This window comes from Gopherus flavomarginatus, chromosome 2 (assembly GCF_025201925.1).
Source record: "Gopherus flavomarginatus isolate rGopFla2 chromosome 2, rGopFla2.mat.asm, whole genome shotgun sequence".
NCBI classification, from domain to species: Eukaryota; Metazoa; Chordata; order Testudines; family Testudinidae; genus Gopherus; species Gopherus flavomarginatus.
This window is the reverse complement of record NC_066618.1, coordinates 92,793,386-92,808,534: the sequence shown is the minus strand read 5'-3', so window position 1 is coordinate 92,808,534 and position 15,149 is coordinate 92,793,386. Positions and strand designations below refer to the sequence as shown.

Sequence of the window (15,149 nt, the reverse complement as noted above, 5' to 3'; positions counted from 1 at the left end):
GAATACACATGGCAGCCAGATGTGGCTACACAGAGATCATCTTCCTATATGTTGCTCTAAATCCGGCAGGAATCAAAACTGGGGAAGCACAGTAAAGCAGCCCTGGAGTGGGAGAATGTGGGTGGTGACCAGTTATCCTGCCTGTTAGAATGAGCAAGGAATCCAATGTCTGTACTGTCAGAGTCAAACAGGAGTTATGCTGTAAAACCCAAATAGCTCCAGAAAGTTATCCTCTGCATTAAACAGCTGTGCTGTATAATTATATTCTTTTCAAATCAATCCCTTGGAATGTATATTTACTGCTCTAACCCACAAACAAATCTATACATCTTGTACTCTTACTGATAACAGTACATAATTCTAAAAGTGCCCCAAAATAAAGGAATACACTCTACTAAAAAACTGTTACTGAAGTGTACTGTTCCATAAAAACTGTATAAAATTTGACTCTATTCTCTTTGCTCTTCTTTTCCTTTATTAAAGTGTTGTTGGATACAAATATAGACACTTAAAGATCGTCAGTGTTTCAATACTTATAAAACAGATGCTGTGGCTCAAAGGTCCTTATGGATGAGACAACTGTTTGGTGAGAACAGTGACAGCCCATTTTTAATTAATATAAAAATCTGAAATGTTTCTATTTTTCCAAAAAAGGGCAAGGTAAGAATTTACAATAGGAGCAAACAATTTGAAACAAAGTAGCGGTGTGTGTGTACTTATAAGATACTGGAGAGGTAGAAGGCAAAATGACAGTAAGCAAACCCAGTTTTGTCTGTTTGAAAAGGAGGCAGGAATCTGAGTGAGACTAAAAATTAATAAGGAAGGAACTGGGATGCTGAAGGTTATGGCCTCTGGTCTAGGATCTGGATTCAATCAGAGGTTCTTTCAAAATCTGCAATAAAATCTTTTTGCTTGTCTGCAAGCACTAAATCAGATATTTGTAGATAACAGTAGCTCCATTATGAATGAAACTGAGGGCTCAAGCTGCCAACTAGCATATAAATTGATTCTTTATTTACCTTAGCTACACAGTAATGAAGTGCTATGATTCTTAATAGGATCGTAAACTGAAGAGATTTGCTACAGAGGAAAAAAAGTGTTCAGAAGGGCATCTTTGACTTTATTAAAGACATCCAGCTCAAAAGGCCAAACCAGGGACTGTAGTAAAGTAACTGCGGTTGTTTTGGTGGCTGGAGGTAAAATAATGAGCCATGCTTCTGAAAGAGAAGACCACATCAATACTAATCCAGACACCAGTGAGAACTAAAAGCATAGGCAACATCTGCTCTGAATACAAAGGTCTTAGTCATAAGTCACGGGTATTTTTAGTAAAAAAAAAAAAGTCATGGACAGGTCATAGGCAGTAAACAAAACTTCACTGCCAGTAATCAGCCCATGACTTGTACTATATTTCCCTGACTAAAACTTGGATGCTATGGAGGGGCAGGGGCACCTGGGACCCCTGCTGCGGCTGGGTGCGAGGGGGCAGCTGGCAGGCTCTTCACCTGGCTTTGTGTGGCTCCCAGAAGCAGCTGGCATGTCTCCCTGAGGTAAGCATTGCCCAGAGCCCTCACCCCATGCTGTACTCCAACCCCCTGATTCAGCCCTGAGCCCTCTCCCATACTCAAACTCCTGCTGCTGCTGGGGGGAGGGGAGGAGAGGCATGGTGGCCTGAGACTGCCCCAGCAGTGGCAGGTGCAGATGGCCCAGGGGCTACCCCAGATTCTTAGGCGGCCCCCGGGACAGCTGCACCTGCCACTGCAGGTGTCACGGAGGTCCCAGAAAGTCACGGAATCTGCAACAGACTCACAGTCTTGGTGATAAATAAGTGCAGCAAATGTAACATTGGTTTTGGAACCTCTGAATACTGTACACAGAATCTGTAGCAAGCAGCACACAAAGTTTTCAATATTAAGAACAAAGAATGCACTTGTATATTGCATTTTAAGGATTTACAGTGTTCAGACTACATAACATATGGAGAGAGTTTGGGTTTGGGGGCACTGACAAGCAGAAATCTGCTGATGAGGGACAAAACTGAAGTAAGGGTAAAGGTGTGAGATCAACAAAAGTAAAACTTTGGAAGTCAAAGTACATGCAGTGTTTTCCCCTTACTAGACCCTTATTGTAAAAGCAATGGTATTAACTCCAAAATTACGTAACAGTAAGTGTGATCAGTTTCTTTTGTTTTTGTTGCAACTTTACATGTCTTGAAGATTCCAAGTTTACATGACATCCACAATTTAATGAGCTTTATAAATCCCATGGAGAAGGCAGAATTTATCAGTCCAGGATACTATTACCACTTCAAAGAGAAAGGACCCTTAAGTTTTTTATACTTAACTACTCTTTTCTCCTCTCACCCCTAAATGCCCAGTTCAAACATTGAATCAAACTTTTACATTTCTCCTTTCCTCCCTAGTTCTCTTCATAATCACTCTACCTCATGAAGTATTTTCTCAATAAAATTACCGAAGAGCTGATCTGAGGCATGAGAAGAGGTATTATTGCACTCTTGCCCTCTCAATCAACCATGCTATGCTATTGTCAGCAATGCAGAGAGACTTTAAAAATAAATTTTAAATCTCTCTGTGAGTACTCAAGAGCCTCAAAGGATGTGGAGCAGGATGTTGTAGCAACAGGTTGGGCAAGGTGAGAAACTCTGTCGTGTGTGTAACAACGTGACTAGTCAAAGAACTGATGCTGTTCTACTTTGGACTTCTCTTAACTCCAAAATTTTACTGTGTTTGAACTTGGTTGTGAAAAGTTGATTTAGTGACATGATTCTATTATGCGGTAGTCAATGTAGCAAGGGGCACACGTTTAGCATGGTGCCAGCTAACTCATTCCTTCAGAACCATATTCAAACAGTAAAATTTTTTTAGTGTGGACAAGCCCTTAGTGTAAAATAGCCATCAGATTGCGACCTGCCCCTGCCAGAGATCAGGGATACCCCTCGCTGAGAAATAGCTGTACAATTGTGAGGCAGTCACTGTATAGTACCCCTACACTCTGATACTATATTGGAATGCTATTCTCAGTCAATCAAGGAAGTATACCATTCATGACTAACTTGCCTCAAGAATAATTAAAAAAAACAACCTGAAATAATTTGACACTAGCTCCCTCAGACATACATTATGTCTTCACTATTTTCACTATTACATAGATGAATATAGAAAATTTTTAAATGTGTACTGATATCTAAGAATTCTTGAAAATAGCTAACTTATGTGTTATATAAACAATAGGAAGAATAAATAGAATTTACATTTTATGTTTCCATAATTTAAAATTAACTGGAATGGCATGCAAAGTATTACCATGAAAGGGACCAAAGTTTTTAGTTCTTTGTTCCTGCACCAGTTGGGGTTGAAATACTGCACTAGCAGCTTCCCTCTCACAAAAGGTATGGAGATGGAAAGATTGCTGTGTGTTACTAACAAGTTTTCTACTGCGATGAGAAGCTTTGAAAAATACTGAGCAGAATTCACTGAACATGGGAAAAAATGTGTGATTTTATTCTTAGTTATTAAGCACAAAGATAAGGTGAATCCACTCTTCCACAAAAACAAAGTACTGAGCACCAAGAACAAGAGAAACCACAGAAGCCAAAACACAATTTGTGCCCAGAAATAGAAACCCTGATGTCCAAAAACTCTCAAATGATGAATATGCTTTAAAAGTTCACAATGAACATTAAACTTCTTGCTTATTTAAACACAGCAGTTGTATAGGTTAGGTCGACTAAATAATTTTAGTGCTCTATTGTGTTTAGATGAGGCCTTCATAACTTGAGGTAACTGAAATTAAGGAGAAAATACAGAATGGTGACATCAAATGTTGATACAAACTTAACACACACTTACTTAGTTAACTGCCCTTTGTTTTTGTTGTTGTCAACTCCATTGTACGTAACAGCTGCCAGTTTTCTGCTCCTGTAGTTCTCATAGTGTACGTTGTTAGTGACATCCTTCAGGTCCTGCATGTGAGTTCTGTCAACAGAAGTACAGGCTATCAGCAGAGTTCACCCTTCATGAATATCAAACATGATCTGAAAACCAGATTACATCATCTTCATTCTGCAGATTTAATAATCCAAATTTATTCTGTCCTATCAAACAATGAGGATTTGAGAACTATTTTTTTAAAATATTTTTGTTCATGGGAGCACCAATATATAAGCCTACTGTTAAATTCTACACAACTAATTCAAAGTGCTAATCAGTAGGGACAAAAGAAAATTGAAGGAGGGTCTCTTTTTTGGCAGGGTCACAGAAAGGGCAGCATACTGTGCACAGAATATCATTTCAAAATTGAGACCTTACTCACCTTATAAAGTAACCTGAGTTCTTTGAAATGTGTCACCTGATGTGTGCTCCAGCTCCGGTGTGTCTGTGCCTTTGAATATAGATTTTTGGTAGCAGTGTCCATTCGGCCCGCACATTCTTTGTGCCTTGCATTGAGGATAAAGTCCCACAACAGAGACTCCAAAGCAGAGGGGAAGGACGGTGCGTAGTGGAGCACCAACAGAGAGACACATCTCAAAGAACTACAGTTACTGCACAAGGTGAGTAACCTCTCCTTCTTCCAGTAGTGTCCCTGTGGGTGCTTCACTTCAGATGACTCCCAAGCAGTACCCCGCAAAGGAGGCAGGAGGTTCAGCACAGAGTCCAGCACAGAAGAGAGAACTACACTACCTAAAGCACATCTTATTTCGTGGCAGGCACCAAGGCATAATAATCATTAGAAAAGGTAGGCACTGAGGAGCACTGCTCTACAGATGCCTGCAACTGATAATATCCCTAAACCAGGCTATAGAAGTACAAAGTGCTCTAGTGCAGTGGCTCTCAACCTTTCCAGACTACTGTACCCCTTTCAGGAGTCTGATTTGTCTTGCATACCCCCAACTTACCCCTCACTTAAAAAATACTTGCGTACAAAATCAGACAAATACAAAAAAGTGTCCCAGCACACTATTCCTGAAAAATTGCTTACTTTCTAATTTTTACCATGCAATTATAAAATAAATCAATTGGAATATAAAATATTGTACTTACATTTTAACGTATGGGATACAGAACAGTATAAACAAGTCATTGCCTGTACAAACTGACTTCACTAATGCTTTTTATGTAGCCTGATGTAAAACTAGGCAAATATCGAGATGAGCTGATATACTCTCTGGAAGACCTCTGTGTACCCCCTGAGGTACGTGTGCCCTGGTTGAGAACCACTGCTCTAGTGGAAGGTGCTATCACTTGTGAAGTGTGTTGAAGTGGGGTTCATTCACAACAGATCTTAAAACAGCTAGAGATCCACACTGATAACCTCTGTTTCAAAATAACCGAACTCTTGTTTCTGTCCACAATGGATACAAATAGTCTAGGAGATCTTCTAAAAGGTTTGGTTCTATCTAAGTTAAAGGCTAATACTTTCCTGACATCCAGGGTATGGAACATGGCTTCTTGACTAGTTGAATGTAATTTCGCGAAAAAACAGCAGATGAATGGTTTGATTAACATGGAAGTCTGAGGACACCTTAGGTGAAGATCTGGGATGAGCCCACTCTCTGCTGATTATTATAAATGAAGAGAGAGTCCACAAATAAAGCCCCCATTTCTGCAGCCCTTGGGACAGAAGTTATAGCTTCCAAGGCGGCTGTCTTCATTAACAGAGATAACCAACAGGTAGCTAGCTAATGACTCAAAGGGATGCTTCATAAGGCAATTAAGGCCTAGGTTCAGTTCCCACCTAAGAGAAGATTCTCTGATTTGTGGGTAGAGATTTAACAAGGAATCTTGCTGTGGCTGAATGAGCTATGAGTGAAAAACTCCATGTATGCTATTATTCCTGCGAAGTGACCCCACATGAAGCTCACAGAAGGACTCAATGTTTTCAATTCCAACAGGTAAGCCAAACTCTGAGAAGGGGAGAACAAACAGCTGAAATCAGATGACTGCTACACGAATGAATACGGCATCCATTTCTAAAGGTAAGTGTTACAGATTTTTTTCTGCTGTTCATACCTCTATTCCTGAGAACCATCAAGGAACCATGCTTGGAGCCTCAGAATCTGCAGGCTCGGGTGAAGTGTTTGACCAGCATCTTGATGTGGGGTGGAGGCTTTGGGCTTCCCCTAGGTTCTGGAGTGGGGCCAGAAATGAGGGGTTCAGGGTGCAGGAGGGGGCTCCAGGCTGAGGCAGAAGGTTGGGGGATCCAGCTGTGGGTGCGGGCTCTAGGGTGGGGCTGGGGAATAGGGGTTTGGGGTGCAGAAGGAGACTCCGGACTCAGGCTGAGGGGTTTGGGGTGAAGAAGGGGGCTAAGGGCTTGGGACAGGGGCGGGGAGGGTTCCAGCTGAGGGTGTGGGCTCTAGGGTGGGGTTGGGGATGAGGGGGTTTTGGGTGCAGGAGGTGGTTTGGGGTGTGGGCTCCGGCTGGGCAGCACTTACACCTCAGGCAGCTCCTGGTTGGTAGTGCAGCGGGGATGAGGCAGGCTCCCTGCCTGCCCGCCCTAGCTCCGCGCTGCTCTACTACTGGATGCGGCCGGCATGTCTAGCCCCTAGATAGAGGGGCCAGGCAGCTCTGCATGCTACGTGCTGCCTGCAGGTGCCAGCTCTGCAGTTCCCATGGGCCGCGATTCCCAGGGGGCAGCACCTGAAGCTTCCTTTATCACCCCTCCACCTAGGGGCCACAGAGACAGGCAGCTGAGAAGAAACTTAGCCCACACAACCCCATATAGCATCTGTGGGGAGCACGAGAATGTGTGGAGCCCATGTGCAGGCCAAACAAACACTTCTATCAAAAATCTCCGATCAAAGGCACTGGCACACCTGAAGGAGCACTCACAGGAACACTACTCCAAGAACTGCAGCTTTCCAAAGATTAATGTTATAAGTTTCACAAAAATAATACATTTTGTAGGTGAACTTGTAAAATGAAGAAGAACCATATGAAATATAGCTCTATAGTCTTGTAATAATGCTACATTAGACCCATCTAAACATTTGTCAGGCAACACGTTAGAGTTCCAAGCACAAACTTGACTTGAGTTTCTATATTTCAGGCTTAGAAGTAGTACTTGTGTCTCCAAGACAAAGGTCAAGTATCAACTATCCACAATATCTATTCAGCAGCTCAAAGAAAATCCTCTGGAGTGAAGCTAAGCTGCCAAACAGCAATTGCTATAAAAGATTGGGAAATAAATCTAAAATTGCCCATGATAAAAAAGGCAAAGAAACTCAACCAGCTTTTAACACAGGGAATACATCAAATCCTACTTTCAAAAACACCCATCCTCGAACTAGGAAACTAAATGCCTAGACAACATTACATTGGTACAAACAGGACTTCAATTGTCTGTTGGTTTATTGATTTTCAGGAAAAAAGCCACACACATGGCAGGCAATACATCAACATTACCATTTGCTCAGGATTTCTTTAAACAAGATTATGCCCAAGAATAGGTCTACATATGTTACATACAATAAAAAAAATAAATAAAAATAAAATAAAAAAATCAGGAATTAGAAAAAACTACCTATTCCAGCCCTCCCCATTACAAGATCTTTCTGTTAAATGTTGCTAATACTTTGCAGAGCCTATTGCAGAGCCTATTTTTGAGTCAATCCCTTTACACATCTTTCATTAATTTTATAATCAGTCTTGGGTTTCCTGTCAAGTCTAAATTTTCCTTTGCTCAACTTCATGCTAAATAAGCTTTGTTCTTACAGGACAGCATGGTTGAATTTGTATTGTACTGTTTTTTGTTGGGTTAGAAGAAATTTGGGAGTGGCCAACTGTCAAGAGGAGAAAAAATATTTACTTTATTTAATTGTTCCTTGTCATATTGCATGACTAGGGGTTTATTTTGGAACACAGGACTAATATGTTAAAAAGCAATCAGTTTATTTCATAAGTACTCTCCGCAGTAAGACAGTATAGAAGTGTAGAAATTCTCAAACTCTTGCTCAAGTCTAACTTACTATGGTTCAAAGTCTTCCCTCACACACATCCACAATTTCTAGTAACTTCAACAAGAGTTGCATATTTTAAGTCACGTGACAAAACTTAGACATTGTACTTTAATTGGAAAAAACAACTGAAAAGCAATAGAAAAGTCTGCTTTTAATCCAAATTTTCCTTATTGCCCCCCCTACAGGTTTGTTACAGTTTAGCAAACTTTTAAAAAGTTGAAAGGTATTATGTACTAAGAGGGCTTCTATTTTCATTTCCTGCATATTTCACTGTCACTGATGTTAGGACAGAAACAAGGTGATTGGTCGAGCAAGTTCTAATCCACACTATCTAATATCAGGAGCACTAGCAGCTCAATCTTGACCTCTTCAAATATTTTACAAATATTTAAGGGACAGACAAAACTTCCATTGCTAATTAGAGAGGAAAAAAATATATTTTGGAGGCTATGTCAGATAGCTGCATTTCATTGATTGATTGATGAACATGACATATTATGATACTATTATTCTTGTATGATGAAGCAAGAGGTCCTGGAATTACAAAGTAAATATTCTGCATTTTTACTTAAAGTAGAAAGCAGATCAATATTCAACATTTGCACAGGAGTGAAAGATGTCCTTAAAAAAAGAATATACAATTTAAGGAGATAGAGAACACAAGTTTCCTTCTCTTATATTCAGTTGAAATCCTTTCACAATAGGGGTGCAATGTTCCACATAAACTACTTACCTTATCAACATGTTCCTTAGAATTGTGAAGTCACAGTGTTCACCATTTTCAACTGTGGGGAAGAAGGTAAAATGTACATTAAGACAGTGTAACCAAAACTTGTGCCATACATAAGGTAGAGGGAGATACTGAGATTGAATATATTTGATCATTGATGTTTTCCTATGTATAAATCTCCCATTTCCCTACACGTGCCCCCATATTTCTTTTCCAAAGAGAATTTTATACTTTTCATTCCAGATTATGTCAAAAAGCTTAACAGAGACATCACTCACCCTGCCTGAAATGCAGTAGCTGTTGGACAGTATGTAACATTTCACAAGCTCAGGACAGAAAGTGAAGAACAATTTCCAAATGAAACAGGTGAATTTAAGGTGACACCAACTTTTAAAAAATTGTGTTAATTTTTTCATCTATATTGTTACAAAATAGCACCTAAGATTACTATAACTGAAAGATGAGAGTGTTCTAAATGTCAATGTGTACTTAATGAAACTAACTAAATAATGGCTGTTTAATGTACAGCTTCCTCAGTGCAACAGAGAAAAATATTTAAGAAAATGTGATCGTAAAAAAATTTGGTAGGGGAATTCAGGGGCAAGTGTAGTACTTCATACTTAAAAAACTGATTAGATTTCACGTTGACAGTGCCTCTATGCAGGTAGAAAGCAATAATCTCAACTGCATTTAATCACAATTCTGGGACAGACATCCATATACGGGTTTGCAAAGAGCCACTGAACCCTGTACTATCTGAGACAAAATTCCATATAGGATATGTTAAAAATTTTGGATTGCCATATTACCACATAAAAATATAAAATCAGTTTTACAAGGGAAGGTACATCAAATTTGATACCAGATAAGTTCTACCAATTTAATAGATACAACAGTTAATTTTTCAAAGTTATAATGTCTGAACTTCATAGTACTGGAAGCAGACACAAATAAACCACAGTTTTATGCATCATCTTTAAAATATTTACAAACGAGTAAAAGTATTCAAACAATCCAGAAACTTTAAGACTATATATATGTTGACTTTGCCAGAGAGCAAGGGTAAGGAAATCAGCACATAACTGACTAAACTCATTTTCCTTGTCCCCAGTGTCCTGATTTGCCAACTTCTTCCCCAAACAAGGCTCCAACACACCAAGCCAGGAGCCATCACATGACTTCTCCTGAGAGCAAAGTCTATCGGGATCAGGAAAATCCTGTTTTCAAAATGTTGCATGTATTATGTATATTTACTTCAGAAAGACCAAATCAATGTTAATTACACCTAATTAATCAAAAGTTCTTAAATTAGAAAGGAGCTATGTAATCTGACAATCCTACAATAAAAGAAAAATGTAGTACAATATATCGACAGCAAACCCCCTTTCAAAAATTTGCCAGTTTACTAAAATCCCAAATATACCAATGCACTCTTGCTTTCCAATGAGAAATTAAATCAAAGTACAAAAATATCCACTGAATTTCATGCTAGAATTGATGATTCTATCTTAATTGCTAATTTACACAGAGTCTGAAAATCATAAGCCTGTTAACTATTTATAGACATTTACATAGACAAACACTAACTCACAAGATGGAGGCCATTACATCACTTCAAGTGTATGAGACTGATAAGTGACTAAAATGGAAATTACATGTAGTTCTTTGCTTGTGAATCTGAACTGTGGCTTTATTTACAGAATCCAATATCTGGTGAGTTTGTGTTTATAGATGGAATGGCAATGTAAACTATGGGAAAATTCCAACAGGACTAGAATTCCAGCAGATCTACATAATGACCTGAGTGTCCGCTGTTAATGGTCCCAGAACCATTAGTAAACACTGGATCAGATCAGAGTTGTTATAGATGCTCACTCCCCCCATTCCCCATACTTGGATCTGCACATTTAATGCATTCAGGTTAATTCTATACTTGCACAGTGGTCAGACTAACTGAGCAGACATCATCATCAAAAACCAGGACATAAACATAACTTTACTGAGAGCAGTTCACTGCAAAATAATATTCTGCAAAATTGAAACCCAATGATGGTCTTTGTAAGACCTCGAGTTCCTCATTTTATCTTTATTTAGTATGTATTTAAATATTCAGTGGCTGAGCAAATTGAGACCATGCACTCGACCCAATGTATTTGCTTACAGATCAAAGAACCGTGAAAGACACTGAATGATTTCTCCACCAGTCAAAGAAAAGTAGTAAGAATAGTAGGAGGAATGGAGGAAGAATGGGAGACAATGGTATGGGGAAGGGGACATGGGAAACAGAGCCCCTGGCATATGGAGAGACAAACACACTGGCATATGGGAAAGGGGATCACAGAGTCCTGGCATTGGGAGGGTGCAAACATGGAGCTTGTGTAGGGGAATGGAGGAATGCAAGGAGCCCCTGGCATGTGCTATTTGAGCTCAGCCTATAGAAGGAACAAGGCTTGTGACCCTGTAATACAATTTCATGCAACATATATACTCCACAGTTATTTTACTCCAAGTAATTTTAATTCCTGATTTGACATTCCATTTATATAACATGTGAAATTATACTCGCAGTAAAATATTATTTCTCTGATCATTCTATCAATAGGTGGTATATTCTCATGAGATAGATCAAGGAGACAAGTCTCAAATGAGAGTTATAAAAGTTTGTTTTTAAAGTAATGAACGGTATCACCATTTAATATTTCAAATGTCTAAACCAAGAGCCTTAGGAGCCCCACCCCCCATGTTTTACTGCAGCTGGTTTATACTCTACACCAAAACCCACTTCCTGTCAGACATGCACTTCAAAGAACTGTAGCACTTCTTTTAACGTATATGTACATAGTGTGCTGTTTTGTTTAGTACTGCATTAACTTGGTTCATAGTTAAGCTGCTTTAAAAAAATTTGCTTCATAAAGTTTATGGATAAGACAATTATTGTGGTAAATACAACGTAAAACAATCTATGGTGGTCACTCCAGTGTATGTTGCAGTTGGGTACATACATATGCAAACCAAAGAGACAATAAAACTTCTCTTTGCAAATGCAGCTGTTGAAGCCTCTGTGTTTGGGTTTTCATATACCACATTTATCATGCATGCAAAGAGGAATGGTACGCAGCAGGCAAATATTAAATAATAGCAGTTATCTCATAAAAACCAGTTATCTTCAAATCTATACTAAACCAGCAAACTATATGTATTTCCACTTACAGTAGGTACAAAAAGCAAGTATCAAACTTTAATTAGACTTTACATGGGTTGTCAAATGAAAATGCATCTTTGAACTCAATGTAAGATGAAAACTTTCAGCATGCTCAACTCTAAGGTCAACAGCTTTAGGAAAACCAACAATTTATTATAGTCTAGCAAAAATAAGATGATTTGCCAGGAATTTTAAATTGTATTTATTCTAGCCTAGATGATCAAACAAACATCCCTAATGTGAAAGCCCCTGGAAACAAAAGCCTAGGAAACTGAGTTTATGTAATAAACCATATGGATGTTTCTGCAACACTGACGTGGAAATATTATGAGCACTAGTAAACAGCTGAACATCAAGCATAATCTTGTTTATGTAATAAAGTATGAACTGAAATTAAAGTAAGATACTGCAGTTTAATTACAGTTCACTGGAAGATACCTCCATGGGTCTTCAAGAGATGATTCGCAAGCAAAAACTTAGGTATATCTTTTATAAAAGATTTAACTTTGGCAGGATTGCATTTGTTCTGAGGCTGGAAAAAGATGCTTTACACAAATTGTAGCACTGCTGAACAAAATCTGCAGGTTTTATTAAGTTTTCAGGTGCCAATACTTTAAAGTAAGTTCAAGTGTTTGAAGCAAATATTGCAGTTTTTTTATATCTCAGGAATGCACTTACATTACAATTAATAAAAAAGCGACAAATACTGAAGAAAAGTTTACCTTCTGCAACACCCCAAGGATATTGCCTTCCTCTGACTCTCTTGCCATTAACTTCAATGATAGTATTACTACCTACCACAGCAAGAGGTAAACGGTCCTAAAAGATACAAAAAGTATGATTTTTCAATACCGATGTGTCTTCTGCCTAAAAATATTGAAATAAAGCATAAGTATAAACTTGATACAAAACAAAGTGGAGTTTTATTATTCTGTAATCCAGCTCACCAAAAGTTCAGGGAAGCTTGTACTCTTACTGATATGTACCAGTTACAGAAGATTCCCTGTATTCTGAGTGGTCTGTAAATCGGATTAAAAAACGATCACACAGTGATTTTATAGATCATTTGGCATGCAAACCCATGTACTGATTAACAAGGGTTGTCAGCCAGTCTGAGTACAGGGTTTCGATCACTGGTTATTTCTCAACCTTTACAGTAATAATGCAATTCACTAGTCTTAATGGCTACTATAATGTTTGCTTTGACTGAATCCTGTACTCATAACTTTTTGAACTGATTGCCATCAAAAATGGCTGCCTTGGCTGATGCAGAACTCAAATTTACATACAAGAAAAGCTCTCAATTAGCTGAAAGCAATATTTTACAAAGTTAAGCCCATCTCTCTCCTACCTCTATTCCGCTTTTCACTGTATAGGCTAGCAAGGCTCATCACCAGATCAATTCCTAGAGAATCCTAGGTCTTCCCCATTCCAATTCTTTTCAATACAAAATGCAAACAAAAATATTACATCTTTTCTAGGAAGAACCACCTTGTTAAACCATTGGGAATGAAAAGAAATACAGCTGGGGAAAGGGACTGAGGGAAAAAAAAATATGATGGAATGCAGTATGAGAGAAGGACCAAGGGTTTTCAATTTTTTAAAAGTCTGAGCTTTTTGCACTTTGAGAGCCCTTTTTGGTTTTCTGCTGCTTTTCTCCTCAGTTGCAGCTTTAGCATACCAATCACTAGAAGGTGCTTCTATTTAACTCGTAATAAGTGTTCCCTGTGCTGTTGCACACTTACGTTCCGGGCCTCCAAGTTTATTCCTTATTTTAAAAATTTTTTAAAAAAACAACCCTACCAATTATTCTACAACACTGGTTCAAAAGACAAGAAGTTATTGAAGTGTTCTTGACCACTGATTAATATTTTTAGATATTTAGCACAGGATATCGTTACCATATACAACAGGAAACGCTTTTAAATACATTATTTGTATTATGGCAGCACTCAGGAACCCCAAACAAGGTTCAGGGACCCACTATGCTACACACAGTACAGACAACATAGAATACAGCCATTGTTCCAGAGTTCACAAATGTACATCAAACAAGTAGATGAAACGAACAATGGAGATGGATTGGAAGGATAAGAAGGTAATAAACTGTCATGAAAGAGTTAATTAAATGTATATTGACTATAGTTTTTATTCTAAAATTTACTTTTAAGTAGGGTTGTTGATTAATCACAGTTAACTCACATGATTAACTAAAAAAATTAATTGCAATTAAAAAAATTACTCAGTGAATCGCAGTTTTAATCACACTGTTAAAGAATAGAATACCAATTGAAATTTAAATATTTTGAATGCTTTTCTACATTTTCAAATGCATTGATTTCAACTACACCACAGAATACAAAGTGTACAGTGCTCACTTTATATTATTTTATTAAAATATTTGCACTGTAAAAATTAAACAGTATTTTTCAATTCGCCCCATAAAAATACTGTAGTGCAATATCCTTATTGCAAAAGTTCAAGTGTAGATTTTTGTTACATAACTGCACTCAAAAATAAAACAATGTAAAACTTTAGAGCTTGTGTGTCCACTTAGCCTGCTTCTTGTTCAGCCAATCGCTAAGACAAACAAGTTTGTTTACATTTCTGTGCTGATGATGCTCATTAAATAATAATGCATTAATTAAATTTGTGACTGAACTCTTTGGGGGAGAATCGTATGTCTCCTGCTCTGTGTTTTACCAGCATTCTGCCATATTTCACATGTTATTTCATGTCTTTTATGATGACTCAGCATGTTGTTCGTTTTAAGAACACTTTCACTGCAGATTTGACAAAATGCAAAGAAGGTACTAATGTGAGATTTCTAAAGATAACTACAGCGTTTCACCCAGGGCTTAAGAATCGGAAGTGCCTTCCAAAATCTGAGAGGGATGAGGTGTGGAGCATGCTTTCAGATGTCTTAAAAAAGCAACAGTCCTATGCGGAAACTACAGAACCCGAACCACCAAAATAGAAAATCAACCTTCTGCTGGCAGCATCTGGCTCAGATGAAGAAAATGAACACGCGTCAGTTTGCACTACTTTGGATCATTATTGAACAGAACTCATCATGAGCATGGACGCATATCCTCTGGAATGGTGGCTGAAGCATGAAGGGACATACGAATCTTTAGTGCATCTGGCATGTCAATATCTTGCGACACCGGCTACAATAGTGCCATGAGAACGCCTGTTCTCACTTTCAGGTGATACTGTAAACAAGTAGAGGGCAGCATTGT

The 15,149-nt window shown here is 38.4% G+C and overlaps 1 protein-coding gene across 3 annotated transcripts in view; it reads right to left on the bottom strand.

Moving 5' to 3' along the window:
* The window catches only part of SEPTIN7 (septin 7), a 132,735-nt gene that overhangs the window by 10,590 nt on the left and 106,996 nt on the right, over positions 1-15,149 (bottom strand). For all 3 annotated transcript variants that reach the window (XM_050938041.1, XM_050938040.1, XM_050938039.1), the window contains 3 exons: positions 12,630-12,726; positions 8,709-8,760; positions 3,870-3,995 (listed from right to left, as the gene is read on the bottom strand). In XM_050938041.1, coding sequence (XP_050793998.1) covers positions 3,870-3,995; positions 8,709-8,760; positions 12,630-12,726 — 275 coding nt within the window. The remainder of the gene's footprint in view (positions 1-3,869; positions 3,996-8,708; positions 8,761-12,629; positions 12,727-15,149) is intronic.